This window comes from Bactrocera tryoni, chromosome 3 (genome assembly GCF_016617805.1).
Source record: "Bactrocera tryoni isolate S06 chromosome 3, CSIRO_BtryS06_freeze2, whole genome shotgun sequence".
Classification (NCBI taxonomy): Eukaryota; Metazoa; Arthropoda; class Insecta; order Diptera; family Tephritidae; genus Bactrocera; species Bactrocera tryoni.
In genome coordinates this window covers 79,022,315-79,044,962 of record NC_052501.1, presented here as the reverse complement: position 1 = coordinate 79,044,962, position 22,648 = coordinate 79,022,315, and the positions used below count along the sequence as shown (strand labels likewise).

The window sequence follows — 22,648 nt, the reverse complement described above, 5'->3', positions numbered from 1 at the left end:
CCCTACAAAATGGTCTAGTATAATATTTCGATTAGGTTAAGCGTTTACAAGATATCCGTTGTCAAAAATCAAAGAAAAATAATAATAAAGAAATAAAAAAGTACATACATACATATATTTCATGGTACCAAGCGAAAAAATATACATTTATTTATTAATTTCTTCATTTCATCTTTTTTCTCTTTTTTGAATACCTTTTGTTTAAATTTGTTTTTGTTCAATATTGGTTTTAGTAATATTTATTTATTTTTTTTAATTTTTTTTATAATTTTTTTTTTTTTAATTTTTATGACATTTTGCCAGAAAGCATAGTTTGGCTCGCCTTATTAATAACTTAAAGGGCTATACCAGTGTGACACTTTCAAAAAAAAATTTTTTTTTTTTTTGCTTTTTTCTATAGCTTATATATTCAAAAATATCCTGTGAAATCGGCGAGGTCGTATTTTAAATAGTTTTTGAATGGCAGCGTTCTAAATAGCGACCGCTCAGAGGTGCAAACATATATAAGTGAAACTTTAAACGCGTTTTTCTCGAAACGACATTTTTCAAAATTGCTGACATTATAACTCAACAAGAAATTAACCGATCGACTTCAAATTAAAACTGGATATAGTTGAATACATTTGCTATACAATAGACTACGATCTTTTTGATTGGCTGAAAAGTGTCACTTTGGCATTAAAAAACGACAATTTTTTTCGTAAAAAAATGATTTTTTTTTTCAAAATGACGCCATTTTCTTAATTTTTGATATTTTTCAAAGAACGTAGTCATTGTATAGAAAATATATTTAAGTTTAATAAACATTTTGAATTTTTTTGTTTCAGCTACTCAATCGACCGGAATCATGCCAGCAGTTGAGGCACTTTTTTTTTGGCACTTCCGCAGACAGCACATTACTCCGTTATTTTTCAATATTTTTGTAAAATTTTTTTTTTTAATATAGCTAAAAATATACTTTATTACGTCCATAGAACGTCGAAACATTCAATCTAGTACTTTCTTTTAAAAAAATTCACGAAAATCGCCTAATTTTTCATGCGTCACACTGGTATAGCCCCTTAAGTGGTGTGTGGAGTACTCATTTACAAATGTATGAAGCAAGTTTTGGCACAATTTTAGAAGAAGATTTTACTTTTTACATATTTTTATTTTGAAATTCAAACAAAAAAAATTAATTAAAAGCATTTAAATTAAAATAAAATAAACAAAAAAAATTAAAACAAAACAAAAAAACGTATATTATTTTTAAACTTTATATAAATTTTTTTTTAATTTTGAAAACCAAACAAAAAAAGTTAAAACAATTTAAATGAAAAAGAAAATTATTTAAAAAAAAAACACAATGTGTATTATATTTTTAACCTTATGTAATTTTTTTTATTAACAAAAAAGTTAATTAAAATAAATTAAATTAAATTAAAAACAAAAACAAAATAAAAAAATCAAATCAAATTCAAACAAAAAAGTTAATAAAAATAAATTGTATTAAATTAAAAACAAAAACAAAATAAAAAAATATTATATAAAGTAAAAAAAAAACTAAATAGTAAAAGTTTTCTGTTTTGTTTTATTTTTTTTTTTTGTGTCTAAATTATAAATTAAATTTTAATTAAAAGAATTTACTTTCAAAAATAGGATATAATGAAAAAAATTATTTAAAAAACACAACGTGTATTATACTTTTTTTAAATTTATACAATATTTTTTTTTTAATTTTATTATATACATAATTGAATTTAATTTTGCATATTTTTACTTCGAAATTTAAACAAAATAAAGTTAATTCAAATGTTTGAATTCAACATATTTTTTCTTAATGAAGCAAAATATATTAAAATTAAATAAAATAACATATATTATTTTTTTGAATTTATATTATAAATATTTTTTTAATTTTGATTTAAATATTTATTAATTTTTAATTATTAAAAAAATATATAAAATATAATTCAATTTACTCACATTTTCATTTTTTTATTTTCTCAACTTATAACTGTACGAAACAGGTTTTGGCACAATCATAAATAAAAAAAAAACTTTAAATAAAAAATAAATTTTTCAAAAAAAAAAAAAAACTAAAAAGCTTTAAAAACTTTTACGAATAATGTGTAATAATAATTAAATTTTTTTTTACAAAATTTACAATCTTTAAATAAAGCAAATATTTTTTTTTCAATTATAGTTTTCAGCAAAACAAAAAACAGGCTTTTAGTTTAAAAAATAAAAACACAAATAAAATAAAAATTATTGCATTAATTTTAATCAATTTTTTTATTTTAAAGTTTATACATTTTTAATATTTAATAGAAGTGGTCAATTAAAATTTTGTAGAATTCTTTCTAATTTTAATTTTTACAAATTTTTGAAAAAATATGTTTTTATTTGAAAATAGATGCAAAAAACAAGTTTAATTATAAAATTAAATTCGAAATATTTGTTTCTTAATAAAGACCTGAAAGAAGACTTTTAATTTTATATTATATTTTTTATTTAGATTTTAATATTTTTATTAAAACTATTGTTCAATTTTAATTATTAAAAATATTCTTATTTTAATTGTTTTTTATTTTTTCAACTTACTCAACCTCAACTTATTAGCTGATTTTACTTTTGATTTTTTTGTTTCTAAATGAAAAAATAAAACAAAAGCAATTTTTTTTATTTGCAAAAATTATAATTTTTTGTTAAAAAAAATCTTTTTTCCATAAACAATGTATTTTTGTCATTTTTAATTATAAACAAAACAAAATAGAATTTTTTGATAAAAAAACAAAAAATTTTAATTAAACAAAATTTTAATTCATTTAATTTTTTAATTCAAAAAATTTACAATCTTTAATTCATAATTTGATTCACATATGTAAAATTTAGATTTTTTACAATTTTTAATTAAACAATTTTTAATTCAAAAAAAAACTTCCAAAAAATTTTAAAAATTATAATTTTTTGTTAAAAAAAATCTTTTTTCCATAAACAATGTATTTTTGTCATTTTTTATTATAAACAAAATTTGTTTAATTAAACAAAATTTTAATTCATTTAATTTTTTAATTCAAAAAATTTACAATCTTTAATTCTTAATATGATTTATGTAAAATTTAGATTTTTTACAATTTTTAATTCGAAAAAAAAATTCCAAAAAATTTTAACATTTTTTAAATTTTCAATTAAAATTTTTTCAATTTTTAATTCATAAAAAACTTTCAAAAAGTTTCAAAATTTTTTCAATTTTTAATTCATAAAAAAACTTAGAATTTTTCAATTTTGGGTTTTTTACAATTTTTTTTTATTTCAAAAGAAAAAATAAATAAAAATTTTTGTTTAAAAAAAAATTAGCATTAAAAAATTCACAAATTAAATTTTTTCTATTGAAAAACAAAATATAATTTTTTGTTAAAAAAAAAAAAAATCATTAACATTTAAGAAATAACTTGACATATACATATACATATGTATGTATTTGCTTCAATTTTTGGCTTCAAACAATCAAAAAGAATTTTTTTAATGGAAAAATGGAAATAAAAATGAAATTAAAAAAAATCTATTTTTCATATATGTATTTATTATATTTTTTTCAACTTTGATTTTAAAGTTAATAATTTTTATTATTGAATTAACAGTTTTAATTTTTTTTTCTTTCATTATTTTTCTTAATCTAAAAATTTTTGGAAATATATTATATTATATTATTATATTTTTTACTAATACATAAACACTTATGTTGCTTAGCTCATAAAATTATCACTATTTTTAACATAAATATTTAGAATATTTATTTCTGACTCGTTTCTTGCTTTTATATATTTTGTGTGTGTGTGTGTGTTGTTTGACTAATTCTATGTTTGGCACCAATAGTTTTGACATAAATAATATTATATAATAAAAATACACAAAAATTAACAACATACAGTTATGCAAGCAAACAAATATTGTATTCACATATGCATGTGTGTATGCATGCCTTCATTACATAGATATTTACACAAATACCTACACAAAACGCAACACATAAGCACGTATGCATGTATGTATGTATGTATGCACATAACTAACCGCCAGTTTACCCCAAACACTTTGGTAATGTTTTATAAAATTCCATTTTTTGAGCACAACAACAACAAAAACATGCTGCCGGCACTCAGCAGCGCAAATAATTTGTTTGACATTTGCAACGCTGCGCCGCCATTCGAGCCGCCACCGCCAAAGCTGGCCACAGCGACCATGTTTTTCGGCGCATCAGCTGTATCCAAGTCATCTAAAAGCAAGCAAAAACGCAAATAAATTAAACTTCAAAATCGCATAAATATAAAATTTTATGAAAATGCATTTGTTTGTACGTGCATGTTGCATGTTGCAATAACCTGTTGCCAAGGCGACATACGCATATAACAGCTATTTGGCTTATTTATGTACACACCTTCATCATCGTCGTCGACGCCGTCGAGCACATCGTACGCATCCACATCACTTTCATTATCTTTAATTACGAAATCATGCTGCGTGGAAAATGCCGACCAGCCAACGGTATTTTTCGCGCGCATACGCACATGCCAACTTCCCGGCGTGAGCTCCATCTCGTGAGTCACCTTCCAAATGTGACTTTCCGCGTGGCGGCGTGTATGCACCACAGACACTTTGCTCCAAGTGTACGACTAGTCGAGAAAGTGGGGGGTGGAGGAAGTGATGGAAATTGATAAAATTAAATAAATAAATTCAGATATATACAAATACATTTGTATGTAAGTATATAGTAAAAATATGTACATATATAGCAAATATAGTATATAGTTCCTAGCAGCTGCTGAGCAGTATCTGCCAGCTATACAGTGGCAAACATGTAAATATGTGCACAGTGATAAAACTCAAGTCAATTTCTTGCATTAACCTTAACCCGCTCTGCGTGATTCAATTTAAATACCACTAATTGCGTTAGCGATTATCGCCCAGCGCGTCTCCAAGTGGCGCAATCGAGTAGCTAGTCGGTTTGTAGATACATTGAATCACCTTATTTACATAGAACACGTACTGCATGGCTGTGCACGTGGTTGAGGTGTCGTCTGCTGCGCTTTCGCAATGTAAAACAAAAGTTTGCCGGCTTGTAATCAGCGGCCGCGAGCGTTCGGCGAAATAGATTATAGAATTTCAACATTCACATTCAAGTTCCTCACAACGCAAGCTTTGCTCTTAATTTAAAGGGTGATCTACTTCGAGGTTTTCCAATTTTTTCAAGAAAACATAACAGAGGCTTCAAATTTAATGGAGAATGTTTATTATCATTCGAAAGCACCGTCATTGACATTTATTTTTTGAAGTTTATCACTTTCATATATTGGCCGCGGTTACGTCTCAGATGGTCCATCTGTTCAGTCCAATTTTCAATGACTCGTTCGAGCATTGCGACTGGTAATTGACGAACAAAACGCGTGATGTTTTTCTCCAAGACCAGAAATGAAACGTGCCAAAGACTTTAGACTTTACATATCCCCCCATAAAAAAGTCTAACGATGTGATATCACATGCTGTTGGTGGCCAATCGACCGGCCCAAAATGTGAAATTATCTGCTCACCGAAGTGTTCTCTCAATAAATCCATGGATTAAAGTGATGTGTGGGAAGTAACGCCATCTTGTTGAAACCAAATGTCGCCGAGATCACGAGCTTCAATTTCGAGCATCAAATAATCGGTTATCATGGCGCGATAACGGTCGCCATTGATGGTTATGTTGTCACCGGCATCATTCCTTGAAGAAATATGGACCGATGATTGCACCGACCCACAAACCATTGTTTTTTTTCTGGATGAAATGACAGCTCTTGAATCTCTTCGGGTTGCTCTTGTTCACAAATGCGGCAATTTTGTTTGTTTACATATCCATTGAGCCAGAAATGGATCACATCGCTGAACCAAATTTGGTTTGAAAACGTCGGAACTTCTTGGAACTCTTCAAGAGCCCATAGACCGAAGCGATGTCGCTTGAGAAGGTCGAGTGACTTCAGTTTTTGCACAAGCTGTATTTTGTACGCTTTCAATTTAAGATCTCGGCCTAAAATGCGCTAAGTCGTTCTATAGGGCAGTCCGAATTGTTGCGAACGGGCCGAATCGACTCTCCACGGCCTTCGTGTACACTCTCAGCTACGGCTGCTATAATTCTTTCACTGCGTACTGGACGTGGTCTATTCAGAATCGTGGGTCACAAGATGGGTAATGGTGTTGCGAATAGTACGCTCTGTAGGTTTACAGGATGTGAAGTTTATCAGACTCAAATTACTTAGGTATTTAGATGGCTGCGAGCCTATACACTCAGGAATCACACACTTTGATTTCATTCCAAAATACTTGGATTACCAGGTCACCGAACCTAACCCTAGCTGGCTCCTCTCTGCTGACAAACCTTCGAGCAAAGCATAGGAGAGAAGAACTCATTGAAGGTGAGGGATGGTGAGCTGTTTTACGGATGGATGAAAGCATGAGGAGAGTTAGTGGAGGAGCTTTCCATCAGCTCTAGTTTTAGGCTTCCGGACCTCTGTAGCGTCTTCCAAGCGGAGGTGACTGCCATAGAGGTAACAGTAGATCTACAGATCCGGGAGCCCAGCCATCTCCTCCAAAGTGATGAATATCCACTCTGATGGTAAAGCAGCGATATTAGCCTTGGGTTCGCTGTCTATGCGCTCTAGACCACCGAGTGGATGAATAGACTCCTTATCATTAGCATCGAGTTTTTTATGATTAGATCAGCTTTGATGAGCTTATTAGGACAGGTGCTTCAGTCTCTATAACTGCGGAATGGAAACGGTTAGGAGCTCCGTTGGATACTTGTGGTTTACCACTGGTCTGTTGAGGCTAAGAGCAAATCAGCAAATGTTGGTCGACTACCAGCAGCTGTGCAGTGGTAAGCTCCTACTGGCCCAAGGTAAATCGTAATAGGTCCACGGTACTCTTCGCTCTTAGCAAGGTCTACCTTTCAATGACTGTAGGTGTTCCAATTCAACACTTTCCGATCGGGTTGCATGCCGTAATATTACATATCTTATCTTAGAAGAAGAGATAGAATCATATCAACACTTCCAATTTGAATGTCCCTGCTTTTGCCGGATCAAAGCAAAAATATCTCGAATTTCATACTTTCAGACATCAAGGTAAAATACGGAAAATAGAAATAAGACACCTAAACAGATGTGTGTTGAATTCAGGATGTCCGACTATAGGAGTTTTTCATTTGACATCACCAAGGACTGGACAAGAGATCAGCGAATTTAACCTAACTTAACCTTTTGTTGACTTATGTCAAAGATCTATTTCGAAACTCTGCAGGGTCCAAGTACCTTTCGCAGTTTACTCCGAAGTCTCTCGAATATGTTATGGCGTGCTCTTCGAATTCTTCTTCTAATACATTACGAGCTGTATGTTTATAATTATTTAAATCGAAAATTCTACAAAAAACATTAAATAATTATTGCTCCGTTCAGTTTGGCATCTGCCATCTCTGGTTCTAAGATTTATAGCAATTTGGCAATAACATTTTGTTTACAGAAGAATTTGGCCGTCAGCGTGTGCTGCAATCTGCACTTTTAAGCTCGCAAAATAAAAATTAAAATTATTTTCCAAAACTTGCCACATTTACAAACATACACACACACACACACAAGTCGGTTGCATAAATAATCTGAATTGTATATTTTTTCAGAAAATTTGCGCAATCTGCTTGCTTGCTGACAAAATAAAACGCTAAACTGATAAGATTTGTGGATTGTAAACAAGCACACCTTCATTTACATAGTACATATGTATTTATGTACATAAGTGAGTCACATTGATCTCCAAGCAATGATATAGTACCACAGTGGAGATGAACACTGAGGGGAGATAATTGAATTCCAAGTAATTGCAATACAAACATACATACAGATATATCACTCAGGCAATAGTCTGCCAACGACTAGAAGTGAGTTAATCCCCATCAAGAGTAACAGGTATGTTAATTTTATCTTATTTATGCCACTTTTATTGTTGGTCTTACATACATACATATGCATAATAACTTGAAGACTTTGTATTAGAAGCAAGATTTTCATAGAGGGTTAGACTCAGACCATACAAAGTTTTTTCTTTTCGGAAACGAAAGAATATTGAAAACTTTAGAAGTGAAAATTTTTGGGTTCAAAAATATGGGGTTACACTGGTCGGCTGTCACGCCATATATAGACCTACTGGTCCTTGGTAATGTCAGACGGAGGTTCGGTTTCATTGGAGCTGAAGTATTCGTCATACAGGACAGCAACGCTTCTTTTGGACGAAAGAAAACGAAAGAGAGACTTGATATCCAATTTTGATACTTCATATATGAGTAGTCCCTTGAACTTCGAAGCTCCTAGATATCTAAGACGAGACCTACTGACATCACACGCGAGCCGGATGGACATAAGTAACGACGATATACTTGTACATATGTAGAAAGGGCAAGAAAGTGCTAATTAGAGAGACATTGGAACAATTGCTATGGTTCTGTCCAGCATTATTTAGACATCGCCTTAGATATCTAGGAGGTTCGCAGTTCAAAGGACTAGATGAAGTATCAAAACAAGATACCAAGTAGTTCTCAAGGTTCGCAAAAAGCGTTGACGGTCTGTATGACGAATGTTTCAGCGTCTTTCTCAAGCCTACTTTCCTACATTTTCTGCACTTAATATCGTTACTTATATCCATCCGGCTCGCATGTGAAGACTGTAGATTGTTGCCTGTCATTAAGCCCTGCAGTCCCTTCTAGATTGTGTGAGTAAAAAGCATGCGTGTTTTCCCACGAGGCTGTTCCACATAATCTTGGCGATCCTTAAGGGCCTGAGGGCATTCCATCTCGCTTTGATCCGTCTGTCACCCCTTTCGAAAATTTTATTCCATATGGTTTTTAGTGATTTCCGTATTTCCTGTACTGGTTCGGTAGCAAGATGCAAGGCACTTTTGGCTATCTCGTCAGCTATTCGGTTTGGAATTTCCTTCTGATCGACTTTGCGTTCCTAAAGATCTAACAAAGAACTTCCCGAATGCGCTTTACACTATCTCTCTGATATTCAGTTTCTTTCAACGCATTACAACCCAATAAATCTAACTTCGAATTATATTTCCACCAAAATTAAACAGTAAACTAATAACAGCCAATATTTCAATATTTCCGACATAAAAAGCTTTTCTTAAGACAATGAGTGGCCTTCAGTTAGCTGTTATTGAGAGAAGTGAGCTCTTAATTTGACCTAAATGACTGAGCCAGAATGTAATTTTAGGTTTGAGGTCCAATCTGATCGATCATTCGACATTTTTACTTTGCTTAAGACAATCAATAGCCTACAGTTGGCTTTGGTCTTTGCGGTATCCTCGTTAACCAAAAAGGGACTGAGGTTAGCTCTTAATTCAGGTAATTTTGGGTTTGAAATCCGCAAAGTTCGAAGAAACTATCGATTTTGCATGAAGTTGTACTTTTCGCTTCCAAAAGCTCTGATTAATAATCCGAAAAGTTTGTGTCGCTGCTTCAAGATATAAGAATCTTCCCGAACGAAGACTTCAAAAATTTACTTTTCGTCTTTGGTGAGCTGTCCAGTTGCGAGATTATATAAAGTGTGTAGTTCTTAGGCTGAGTCGATAAAGCTTCCTCTCTCAGATGTAGATAGGGTTCGTGAGACTATTAAATATTGAATCGTGGGATGTTTAATCGAAAGGTGTATGTTTTGCCGGATGTAAGATCCCGGGAGTCTTAGTTTAAGCTGCCACATCAGACAGCCAGACCCTCAGCCAACTTGGGTACCTCGTCGGCAATGAAGGGGACGGACTGCGTTTATGAAATTGTTCACAAAATGAGCAAAAATCTGCAAAAATTGGCTTGCGATGTTCCTAGACGATAAAGATTATAAATCAGACCTAATAAAAAACACTAGCCTGCTTGGAGGCTGCCGACGTTTAAACCAGGCGGAACCCATGAGCTATTGAAAGTCCTTCAGCTGGCATATTATGCAGCTAGGTTCTGACTAAGCTGACATACTGAAGTGCTAAAAAAATTTTTCAACTTCAATTGGTACTTACGCCCGCCAGTTTATAATCCAACACCGCCTCCGATAACGGCTGTATGCTGCGCACTAACCAATGTATCACCGCTTGGTTACCATTAACTTCCAAGTCCTCCAATTGTGGATGTTCCGGCTCGTAAATGATATGCACTTTCGTCTCGCCACGGCCGATGGCATTCTAGTATATTAAAAGAAGACTTAGAATACAACTCAAATATATATTTCAACATGCCTGCTCACCTGCACTTGACATACATGCTCGCCAAGATCGTTAGCGCTCACATCCATAACCGTTAAGATCGAACGTTTGCGTTCTTTATGTGTGATCTCGTTGAATGTATATTTATCGGAGGCATTCAGCCTTTTACCGTTACGCAGCCACAGTACTTCACCGCTCGGATTTGCCGCATAGTCACAATACAACTCGGCATTGCCACCCTGTTCCGTATTGACATAATGCCGATAAGTGGAGACCTTCGGCACGTATACAACATCGACCACGATCATGGCATGCGGCGGTTCTTGTGACAGATCATCGGCTAGACACTGGTAGATGCCACCATGTTTGGTATCCACATTGTCAATATAGAGCTGTTCGCCTAGCACACGCTCGACCAAACTTTCGGCGCGTTTGCCCTGTGGAGACGGAGAAAAAGTACGAAATTATGTAAGTTCAGTCCACGCCAACCTGCTTTGGTGTCTACAACTCACATCGATGAACCATTTGATCTGCACATTTTCCAGTGAGTAGTATTTGCATACACAAACGTGTGGTTCACCCTGTACGAAAACCAAAGTCTCATTGGTTACCTCATGCCCATCACAGAAGATCATTAGACTTTCATCGACTTCGACCAGCGCGTGCATGCGCACCTTCTCGGGCAGCACTTCACAGTAATAGTCGCCAGCATCCTTAGAGGTCACATTCTGTATCACCAGCGAATTATTCTTGAGCACATCCACATTGGGATCCATAACGAATTGTCCGGTTGCAATCACAATTTTACCCTTATACCACATGATCACATTTTTTGCTGTAAGGAAGCGCATGTAAGCTCAGTTAGTCTCAACATGTCAGCATTTTCCCGCCTCGTACTCACAATGTATATTCTTGGCCGCGCAGTCGAGCAGTAGATTCTCGCCTGGCCGTGTGTAAATATTAACTTCCGTTTCTTCAAAATAGGGTGGCTCTGCTCGGAGCTCTGCTGCTTTCATTTCCGCCGCCTCGTTTGCCACATCATCCGCGTATTCTTCGTCGTCATCTTCCTCATCATCAATATATTCATTGTCCACATCGCCACCGTCCGCGTCTGTCTCATCATCGTAATAATAGTCATCTTTTGCGTAATCGATGTCGCCGACGAGACTGCTAGTGACAGTCTTGTTCTCAGCAGCCACACCTAAAATTCAAATTAGACGTTTATATTATTTGATTTCGCAATTCACACCTTTCCATGTGAGATCAGTGATTTGTGGAAATGTAAATGACATAAAATATTAATTTAATTAGCACTAGTTCAATAACCTAAACCGGTGATGTAAGAGTGGAAGAAAACTTAAGTGTTAGAATTAAGTATTTTTCGTTTGATTGATTTGGTAACCATCCAGTACCAGATGACAGTACCAAAAACAAAACGGTTCTGAGATACCGACTTGAATTATGCCTGAAAAAATAGTTAAAGTTTTTGAAATAATTTTCCTTTCGGGGACTTGCGTTAAGGCGGTCTTTAGTCCAGTAGAAAGCAACGTTCAAAACCCAACCCTCCCAAGAAGTAGTGCTACTTTATAGTCCGGGGAGTGAGAAAGCCTATCATACAAAACTGTTGTGACTTATTTCAATAAGATCTGTTTGTGTGTTAAAACTTTGACTCAAAGATTCGTGGTTTTTTAAGCATAAACCAATGATTTTGGTAGTCGAAAAAGTCGTTTCGTATTTCGAATCAAACTTCAACTTATTTTTTTTTATTTATAATTAATTTTGATGAACCAAATATGTACTATTTTGGTCGACCACTTTTTTGCCATTTTTCCGCTAGAGACATTATTCAATCAGTGTAAAACTTTTCTGGTTTCTCGGCGACTGCGACAAGTAATTTTCACAAACTTCTCTTGAACTCCAACTTTACTCCATTAACGGAGTTTTGCACTGTCCGAAACAAATGGTAGTCCGATGGTGCAAAGTCAGGACTATATAGTGAATGCATCAAAACTTCCCAGCCAAGCACTCCCAGTTTTTGCCGAGTCATCAAAGATGTGTGTGGTCTAGCATTGTCCTGATGGAAGACGAAGCCCTTTCCATTGATCAGTTCTGGCCCGTTTTTTCAATTGCTTGTTTCGATCTCATCAGTTGCTGACAGTAAAATGTAGAATCAATCGTTCGACGAGGCTGGAGCACCTCATAGTGGATGATTCCTTTCCATTCCCACCAAACACTCGGCATAACCTTTCGAGGCGTCAATCCTGGCTTTGCGACCACTTGTTGAGCTTCCCCACGCTTGTACCATAATCTTTTTTGCACATTATTGTCGTATTTGATCCACTTTTCGTCTCCTGTTACGATTCGCTTCAGAAATGGTTCGATTTCATTTCGTTTCAGCAAAGAATCGCAGATGTGAATTTGGTCCATTAAATTTTTCACAGACAATTCATGTGTTACCCAAACATCGAGCTTCTTTTTGTAGCCAGCCTTTCTTTAATGGTTCAAAATCGTTTGATGATGAATGTTAAGTTCCTTGGCGATGTCATGGTTGCTTATGTGACGATTCTGGTCAGTCTTTCCCATAATTTCATCGACTTCTTCAGCAATAGGTCGACTAGAGCGAGGTGCATCTTTCACTTCGAAATTTCTAGAATGGAAGCGAGCGAACCATTATTGTTCTACAGGAACTGTACTATCTATTGCTTCGTTAGCGTTTTATTTGGATCAATGATCGAAAGTAGGGAATGGATTCATGAGCTTGTTAGATTATTATAATTGGAAGTGGTTAGTGTCATAGACTATACATATTTGTTAGAACATCGAAGAAGTTCAATTTCAATACAATTTTCAGGTTTGTGGTCTGGTCTTTCAAACATTTCTGTCAGTTTTATTTTGATATGAGCTTTCCGAGTTCCATGTTCAAATCTTTGCTGGTTTCAGCCCGCCAAATACATTTTGCAAGAATCTTTTTTTATATCACCAAGAGCTTTTTCGACCAAATTTTCTTTAGAACAATACTCCATAGTTAACGACTCACAGATCTAATGCACTATCTATCGAGCAGAGAGCACATTTAGTCTTTGATTAGAACATAAAGTATAGATCTATAAGTCTTACGAAGACTTTTTCGAAGAGTCTCATGCCGATCAATATTTTTTCTACTGATCTTTTCCACTAAATCGTCTCACATGCATTTCCGCGATCACCCACATTCGTTGAACATTTCCTTAGTTTAGGTATTTCAGTATTGTTTGCTGGAGTCTCCTATTCTAACTAGTGATATGAAAACCTCAAAATTGCTAAAAATCAACCCATCGACCAACTTTCGAACGACCCTAGTAAACCAAAAATAAAGCGCACCTTCTCTATTCGTATGTGTATGTAAACAAATAGTATTGTAAGTATATATAGATAACACCGATCAATAATTGGCGAAAGTGGTGCAAAATTAAGCCAAGCATTTCAACCTACAAGCGTGAAAATCAGTGAACTTGTTTTGTTGACCTTAATTTTTTTGGCGATTGGCGATTGACGATTTTATATATATGTATGTATGTATATTTGCCAATCACATGTTTCTGATAAGGACTCTGGCTACCTTACGATCTTGCTTTACTTTGTGTGTATACTAAATTCATCGATTGAAGCACTCTACGTGTGTGGAAGCACGTTGAGGTAAACAATGCTTTCATAATACCGAAATTTCGGGATCATGAAATTAGAATTCAAATGACCCAAGATTTCTTGTATTTTTATGATTTATTTTCTGATTGAAGGGAATATGGGACTTTTGGTAATTCTATAATGCTTTGAATAGTGGCTAGAGACTATCTACTATACGAGTAGTATATCTACTCGTATGTGTTCTCTCGTTACCATTTTCATTAATCCGGTACTAAAAAAATATTTGATTGGTATCCTCAGTTTTATGATATGACAGTTTAAAATTTCAATAAGCTAATTAATGTCCACATTTTCGGGATCCCGAAATGCAATACAAGACTGCAAACTACATATATGTTTCCACTTTACAAAATTCAGTTATTATAAAAATTATTATATCGGGATCCCGAAATTTTCGGGATTAATTTATGGTATGAGAGTTAAATATTCGCTGTATTACAATTTCAATATGCTGTTTAACTCAAATTCTACACTTTCGGAATCCCGAAATCCAATATTGGCCATCGATATGATATGGAGAGTTCTGTATTCGTTGATTGCAATCGTCATATATTTTCGGGATTCCGAAATTTTGTTAATGTTTTATGATATAAGCGTTAAGAACTCGCTAGTTTAAAATTTCAATGTGCTTATAGTCCAATGTCTACACTTTCGGGAGCCCGAAATGCAATTTTGATAATTCCGAATTTTCGAAATTCCGTTATTAAAATACTATAAAGACGGGATCCTGAAGTTGTGAAGAGTTATGTATTCAGTTTACTGTATTCCCGTATGCTTTATAATTTCGTTTTTTTCGAAATTCCGTTATTAAAAAAACTGTAAGATTGGGATTTCGAAATTTTCGGGATTAATATTCTATGATGTGAGCGTTAAAGACTTGCTAGTTTACAATACCAATGTCCTATATAGTCCAATGTTTTCGCTTTCGGGATCCCGAAATGCAATTTTGTTAATTGATACTTTATAATTCCGAATTTTCGAAGTTCCGTTATTACAATATTATTAAGATCGCGAAATTTTGTAGTTAGTTTTTTATGATATAGAGGAGAGTTTTTGTTCTGTACTTCATATTCGGAAATTTAAAAATTTTGGTATTAAAGTCCGAAACGCGATAATTTCAGGATAAATAGTTTGACATTAGACCACAGATTTTACCATAAATTTCCATTACGTTTTATATTTTTATGTTTTATATTTTCGGGATCCCGAAACATTTTTCGGCGCCCCGAAATATAAACCGGTAAAGGATATGATATGGAGATTTATGTTTCGGTTTTTTGCAATTTCCAGTCTTTATAATTCCGAATTTTCGAAGTTCCGTTTTTAAAATATTACCGAAACTGAATCTAGAAGTTTTTGTAGGTAGTTTTTTATGCTGTACTAGAGAACTCTTGTTCTGTGTTTTATAATTCGGAATTTTCAAAATTCTGGAATTCAAAAATTTGGTAGGTCAGGGTACCGATAATTTCGGGATTAATAGTTTTATGAAAGATCCCTTAGATTTCAGATTTTGCAATACATTTAGTTTTCATGTTTTATACCACAACTTTTTTCGGGATCCCGAAATGCAATATTGGTATTATTAGACCTGAGTTTTTACAATATATTTCTATCAGGTGTTATATTTCTATTTCTATACATTCGGGATCCCGAAAGGCAATATTCGTACTTCATATTCGCAAACATGATGAAAAAATCCACATGTAAATTATGGACGTTATCATTTGACTAACTTAATCGACATATTGAACATTTTTGATCCCCCTCTGATGGTGTATATATATGTACATACATACATACATATTGTATAACATATGCATGTGTGTATGTATGTACATATATGCGTTCGTGTGTGTATTTCGTCCCTTAATACTATGCGCGAACTTTGCACATGTTTTAATGAATTTACTTGGCCAAATTTTTGCTTTTACTTTGTAATTAATTTTTTGTGTTATTTACTTGGCATTTTAGCCAAGTTCTCTGCAATGTACATAATTACTATTTATAGCAGTTTATGTCATGAAATACAAAAATGAGTCTTTTTAGCTGTTATCTCTTTTATTGATATTTTGTTTGGTAATTGTTTTTTTTTTTGTAAATGACATTTTTGTATTTTTTGTTTTTGTAATTTCTTTTTTTATAATTTTAAATGTTTTTGTTATTGTATCTTTTTAAAATAATTTTTAATGTTTTTGTTTTTTTAATTTTTTTTGTTTTTTTAATTCTTTTGTTTTTGTAATTTTTTTTTAAATAATTATAATTTTTTTTTATTAATTTTTAATGTTTTTATTTTTGCAATTTTTTTAATATAATTTTTTTGTGTTATTTACTTGGCATTTTAGCCAAGTTCTCTGCAATGTACATAATTACTATTTATAGCAGTTTATGTCATTTTTAAGGTTTCTTGCTTTTTATTTTTTAAAATTTTTAAGGTTTTTTTTTATTTTTTTATTTTTTTATATTTTTTATTTTTTTTTTTTATATTTTTTTATTTTTTGTAATTTTTTTTTACAACTTTTAATGTTTTTGTTTTTGTTTTTGTATTTTTTTTGTTTTTTGTAATTTCTTTTTTATAATTTCTACCATTTTTGTTTATGTAATTGTAATTTTTTTATTTTTGGTTTTTTTTTCTGTTTTTGTAACTTTGGCTTTAGCTGTAAGTAACTCGTGCCAAAATAGGAAGTGAACTTGTCTACATAAATTAGCAGTTATGTACAACGCATTGTATGTATGTATGTGCAAGCAAAATCATATTTTTCTTTGTTATTATTTTCCATTTTTCAGTTAAGTATTAGCGCACCAACAAATATCGCATTTTTTGGTGACTTTCGGTTGCTGGCCTGTGGGCGAAGTTGCTATCTTATCGACTTCCAGCTATTTATCATATCAAAGTTTACCTTATAAATTATCTGCTGCCTGTACATGTGTGTGCGTATACATATGTGCATGTATGTACGTCAGAACCACAAATATTCACACACACACATGCATACATTTGAATATGTCTATACGCACATACATACCAACCAGCACGATAGTTCTGTGGAAAAATTGTTTGAAATATTAACAAAAGCAGCATTCTTTATCTTAGCACCTTTTTGTTGTTGAAAAAATCACGTTATAGCACATTCCAGCTAAAAATTGATATACTATATATCTAAATTTTTTTTTTCATTTTTCTCTTGGCGAATTATTTTTAATTAAGTTAGTCTCGTTTGATAAACGTACTTGACAAAAATTTTTTTGATATACACATGTATGTATATGTACATATGTATGTATGTGTAAATACACCAAGCATGAATAGTTTTTGTTATTAAAATAGTAAATGTTTACTATTTTAGAAATTATCATGTCAGCGCTAAAAGTAGTAAATTGCTTTCTCATTACTGCTGACATCAGCGCTTATTTTCGGGGCTATGAAAAGCTGGTGATATTTTTTCTTTTGAGTTTTGGAATTAGCAGAAAAAAAATTGCAACAATTTTAACAATTTTCATACTCGGCTATATCAAGTTAGGCACGCTGTTTGTAATAGCCAGATACAAACGTCGGAGACCCTGAAGAGTACTATATATTGGGTTGTCGAAAAAGTCTTTTCGTATTTCTAAACCAACTTCAACATATTTATTTTTATACTTCTAATGAACTTTAATGAACCAAATATGCACCATTTTGGTCGACCACTTTTTGCCATTTTTCCGCTAGAGACATGATTCCAGCAGTGTAAAACTTTTCTGGTTTCTCGGCGAAAAAAAGTAATTTTCACAGGCTTCTCTTGAAGCCAACTTGACTGCATTAAGAGAGTTCTGCGTTGACCGAAATAAATGGTAGTCCGATGGTGCAAGGTCAGGGCTATATGGTGGTTGCATCAAAACTTCCCAGCCAAGCACTCCCAGTTCTGATGGAAGACAAATCCCTCTCTGTTGAACAGTTCTGGCCATTTTTTCGATTGCGTGCTTCAATCTCATCAGTTGTTGACAGTAAAATGTATAAGCAATTCGTTCGACCAGGCTGGAGCAGCTCATAGTGGATGATTCGTTTCCAATCCCACCAAAACACTCAGCATAACCTTACGAGGCGTCTATCTTGACTTTGCGACCATTTGTTGAGCTTCACCACGCTTGGACCATGATCTTTTTCGCGCATTATTGTCGTATTTGATCCACTTTTCGGCTCCTGTTACCATTCGCTTCAGAAATGGTTCGATTTCATTTCGTTTCCGCAAAGTATCGCAGATGTTATTTCGGTCCATTGAAAAAAAAATTTTTCGTCAACACAATATTATCAATCACAAAAGAAGAAACACAAATGATACAAACTATACCAAGGTCTATCGGGTCGACGTAATCAGTGCTAAAATTGTTAGATTTAGATTAAGTAAGAATAATCGTCATGGCTGCGCTTTCGAGACCATTTTGTGATTATTTCACGCTTTCAAATATGTACTTGTATGCTGAGAGCCACTCCTTCCAAAAGGTTTAGAATTCAAGAGTTGTAGCTACTACAAGAGTAAGAAACTTGAGACAGTAACTATGTCTATCCAGAAAGGCATGACATAATACTTTGAGACAAAAAATAGTAAGACTTTGTTCATAATTTTAAAATTTTTAATTTACTCTTCAAAATCTATATCGTCTTCCTCCAAATAATCCCCCTGACCTCAATACACTTGCACCAACGTATTCTTTTTTGTCAATTTGGCTGGTCGAAAGTAATTCGGCGTGCGCCACACCTCAATAATCGAATAAAACTTTTCCATTACATTGATTTTTTATTTGTATTGACATGTGTTTTTCGGCTTCGGCTCACTTTTACCACGATTCTCGGCCGATTGATCGACTGTATCCGGGTCGTAAGCATAGATCTAAGACTCATCGCCAGTAAAAATACCTTTCATGAGATCCTTGTAGCCGGAAATTATTGTTTCATAGACGCTGTTTTTCGAAGAAATTCAGTGGAATCCACAAATTGCGACCAGTTTTTGGTACAGAGAAGTCGATTTTTTGCTCTAGAACTCGGCGGGTCTTCCCTTTCATTTCTTACGCTTATTTTTTGAAACCTGCAAATATTAGTTATGGCGTTTTGGGTATTACAGATATTTTAAATTCATCATTATTAGCGAATTGTTGCACTTATAAAGGAAAATTATGTCAGCAAAAAGTGTATCGTTCCGCATGAGCCCCATTTGCAATGACAGTTAATGAGGCTTTCAAGGCTGACTAACACGCATGCAGAAATACCATACTATACTTTTTATATGACATGGTGATTTATTATTAAAACAACAAAAATAGATATTGTGGCATGTTATGAATGCAGTAGTGCCAAAACTCCGAAAGCAAAACGGTCTCAGTGTTTTCGAAACCGATTCAAAATTTCCTGGATCATGTGAGAATGTGAAAAATCGCTTAATCCTCCAAAACTCTTCGTTTTTTAGAAAATAATTAAAGAAATAATAATGTTGTATATATTTTTTTCGACAAAGTGTTGCCACCTAACTCGAATACTTTCTCGCCTAAAAGCCATTTGAGGGGGTAGCAAACCCCCAAAACGATGAGAATGTTACTAAAATTATTTAGATTTTGTACACGATTTTTGTTTCCCTTTTGAATAAAGGGGGACTCCTTCGCCTTCGATACTCGCCTCTGCCCAAAGAATAGTTACATATGGTAGTTAACCCTTAAATAACCCTCGTATATTGTGATCAACGGCGTTCTTGCTACATTCCGCATCATGACAGGAAAAATACCGTCCATACCAGGTGATTTATAAGGTTCGAAGCCGTTGATTACCCAAAACATCTCTTCCTTCGTCATAATTTCTCTAGAGACGCTATCTCTTATAGGTTGGACATCTGTAGAGTCTGCTGAAAAATATATGTTGACCAGGCCTACCAGTGATTCCTTACTGAATACTCCACAATTTTTGTCTAGTGGCCTGGTGGTACCCGGAGTAAGATAGTAATTTCCTAAGCATAGCTACCCAGTCTAACTTATCGCAGAAGCTCTGCCACGACTTCCACTTGGCTTTACAAATTTCTTTTTGTTATATTCCTGAAGGGCATTTTAGTTTACCCTCCAGCTCCGGACTCTTCGTTGGTCAACTTAGTCAGCTTAAAAAGTTTCTTAACGCTGCGCCTAAGTAAAGCGCGCTGCTTTTGCACTAAGTTGGCCTCTCTTTTTTGAGAACGTTAGTAAGTGTGACTGTCCCTTTCACTAGTTCAAAGATTTAGCCTCTTTCTCTACAGATTGAAATCTAACATACTTATTGCCAGAAACCAAGGGTGTACGAAGCATCTTCTGATCTTCGACAGCCTTGGCTCTCATGCTTTGATGTAACATAATTTAAAAGTCATGAGGAGACCACACGGGAACCTTTCTGTTTGCTGGCTCTGTAAAAGAAAAATAGGCACCCTGCCTGGCCAGTGTTTAGGCGATGTGATGTGGTCTAATAGTGAAATGATTTAACAGTGATGTGATTTAACAGTCATAAAGTAATCTCGTGGGAAGCTGGCTCTATAAAAGAAAGGCAGGCAGAGTGCCTGGCTAGTGCTGGCACTGCGATGTGAAGTGATTTAACAGTGATGTGATTTAACAGTGATGTGATTTAACAGTAATAAAGTAACCTCACGGGACGCTGGCTGTTAGCTGGCTCTATAAAAGTAAGGCAGGCACCGGCTAGTGCTCAAGTGACCGCGATATGATGTGATTTGACTTAACAGTGATGTGATTTAACAGCTATAATGTAATCTCGCGGGAAGCTGGCTCTATAAAAAAAGACAGGCACCGTGCCTTGCTAGTGCTTAGGTGACGCTGGCACCGCGATGTGGTGTGATTTAACAGTGAAGTGATTTAGCAGTGATGTTATTTAACAGCCATAATGTAATCTCGCGGGAAGCTGGCTCTATAAAAGAAAGACAGGCACCGTGCCTTGCTAGTGCTTAAGTGACGCTGGCACTACGATGTGGTGTGATTTAACAGTGAAGTGATTTAACAGTGATGTGATTTAACAGTCATAATGTAATCTCGCGGGAAGCTGGCTGTTAGCTGGCTCTATAAATGAAAGACAGGCACCATGCCTGGCCAGTTACTTCAGCTCAAATTAAACTGCACCTGCAGTAGGTGTATGTTTAGCGGACAACCGACCTAACCCAAACTATAACCAAATAAAACCTAACCTAAACTTTGTGTGCCCCTCCTTCAGTGACAGCAAGTGTAGAATAGTTCACAAGAACCCATTATATTATACCCCCTTTTTCAAAGCGCCACTGCAAAAGTATGTGTAGGCAGATTATTAATAATCAAAGCTAAATAATGTACATATATAATACATACTATATGTATATTTATATATAAAGATATAAATTTAGAAAAAAATATTGCTAGCATGTTCTAATTTCATTGGTATAAACAACCGCATTAAGTGCTATTAGTAAAAGTATTATTCGATAGCATTGCAAACAATTCAACAAGTGTTATCGCAAAAGCGAAAACCTCAAATAACTCCACACTTACCAGCGTTAAACTGCAGGCAAATAGTAGCAAAAAATAAGGTTAACAGAAGTGCTGTGCCGCCCTTCATTTTTATTTGTTTATTTATTTTTTTGTAGAATATTCGTGATTCTTTTTTATTTTTTTAAATTTGGTTTGGTTTTTGTACTATCTGAAATATAATTTTTTATTTTTGTGTTTTTTTTAATATAAAATTTTATTGTTTTTAATGTTTTTTTTTTTATAATTTAGAAAATGTGGTTCCAAATTAGATGATTAATTCTACATATACATACATACGCACTGGAAATATGCAAAAATAATTACTTTTTGTGAATTTTTTATTTATTTAATTATAATTATGTATTCCTTTTTTTTGTTTTTTTATGCTTTCCACTACTTTTGTGTGTAGGCCTTTTTTTGTTAATTGAGAATACTAAAAAATAGTGTTTGCGATTTATTTACTTTTCATTTTATTTTTTTACTATTTTTATTATTATTTTTTGTTATTTTTCTGAGAGGGTGGAAATTTTTAATTTAATTTTTTTATTGTATGTTTTGTTTTAAATTTGTGGATGCTAAATTTTTTTTTCAATTCTATTATTTATTTAATTATTATTACTTTTATTTGTTTTTTAACCATTTTACTGAATTTTGTGTGTATATTTTTATTTGAAAAATTTTATAGTAAAAATATAATTTTTTATAAAAATTTTGTCCTATTAATTTTTTTATAGTAAACTATTTTATGGTGGAAAAATTTATAGTAAAAAAATTTTTAATTTACAAAATTTTAGTTTTTCGATTAAATAGCATTTTTTAATGGTTTTAATTTGGAATGTTTTATAGCAGAAATAAATAGTGAATGTTTTTAATTTAAATTTTGTATTAGTAAAAACATTTTTTTAGTAAAAAAATTGTATAGTAAAAAATTTTTATAGCTAACATTTTATAGCAAAAATTTTAAATAAAAAAATTTGGTGTTTCAATTAAATTGTATGGGTTAAATTTCTTAAGGGCTAAATTTAAAATGTTTTATATGTAGTAAAAATTTTTTAAACAATTAAAAAAATTTAGTTGTTGAATTAAATTGTACTTTTTTATGGTTTTTATTTTTTAGCTTCAAATTCGAATAATAAATTATTTTGTAATCAAAGAAATTTTATAGTAAAATTTTTTTCATCTCAAATTTTTTTTATAGTAAAAAAATTTATAGTAC

The 22,648-nt window shown here is 33.0% G+C and overlaps 1 protein-coding gene across 1 annotated transcript; it reads right to left on the bottom strand.

The window, feature by feature from the left end:
- Positions 1–3,705: 3,705 nt before the first annotated feature.
- LOC120771018 (neural cell adhesion molecule 2) lies at positions 3,706–21,582 on the bottom strand. Its single transcript, XM_040098793.1, has 7 exons — positions 21,454–21,582; positions 11,156–11,455; positions 10,767–11,089; positions 10,296–10,691; positions 10,072–10,233; positions 4,421–4,655; positions 3,706–4,258 (listed from the first exon to the last, which is right to left on the bottom strand). Exons 1-7 carry the CDS (start codon positions 21,518–21,520, stop codon positions 4,089–4,091), a joined length of 1,653 nt encoding a protein of 550 aa, XP_039954727.1. The 5' UTR covers positions 21,521–21,582; the 3' UTR covers positions 3,706–4,088.
- Positions 21,583–22,648: the final 1,066 nt, after the last annotated feature.

Bases quoted from the DNA above. Each gene is read 5' to 3' on its own strand.
- LOC120771018 (XM_040098793.1), bottom strand. From the start codon at position 21,520: ATGAAGGGCGGCACAGCACTTCTGTTAACCTTATTTTTTGCTACTATT. The intron at 10,692-10,766 runs GTGAGTTGTAGA...CCGTCTCCACAG, and splicing joins AGATCAAATGGTTCATCGAT to GGCAAACGCGCCGAAAGTTT. The intron at 4,656-10,071 runs GTAAGTACCAAT...TTTCTCGACTAG, and splicing joins TGGATTATAAACTGGCGGGC to TCGTACACTTGGAGCAAAGT.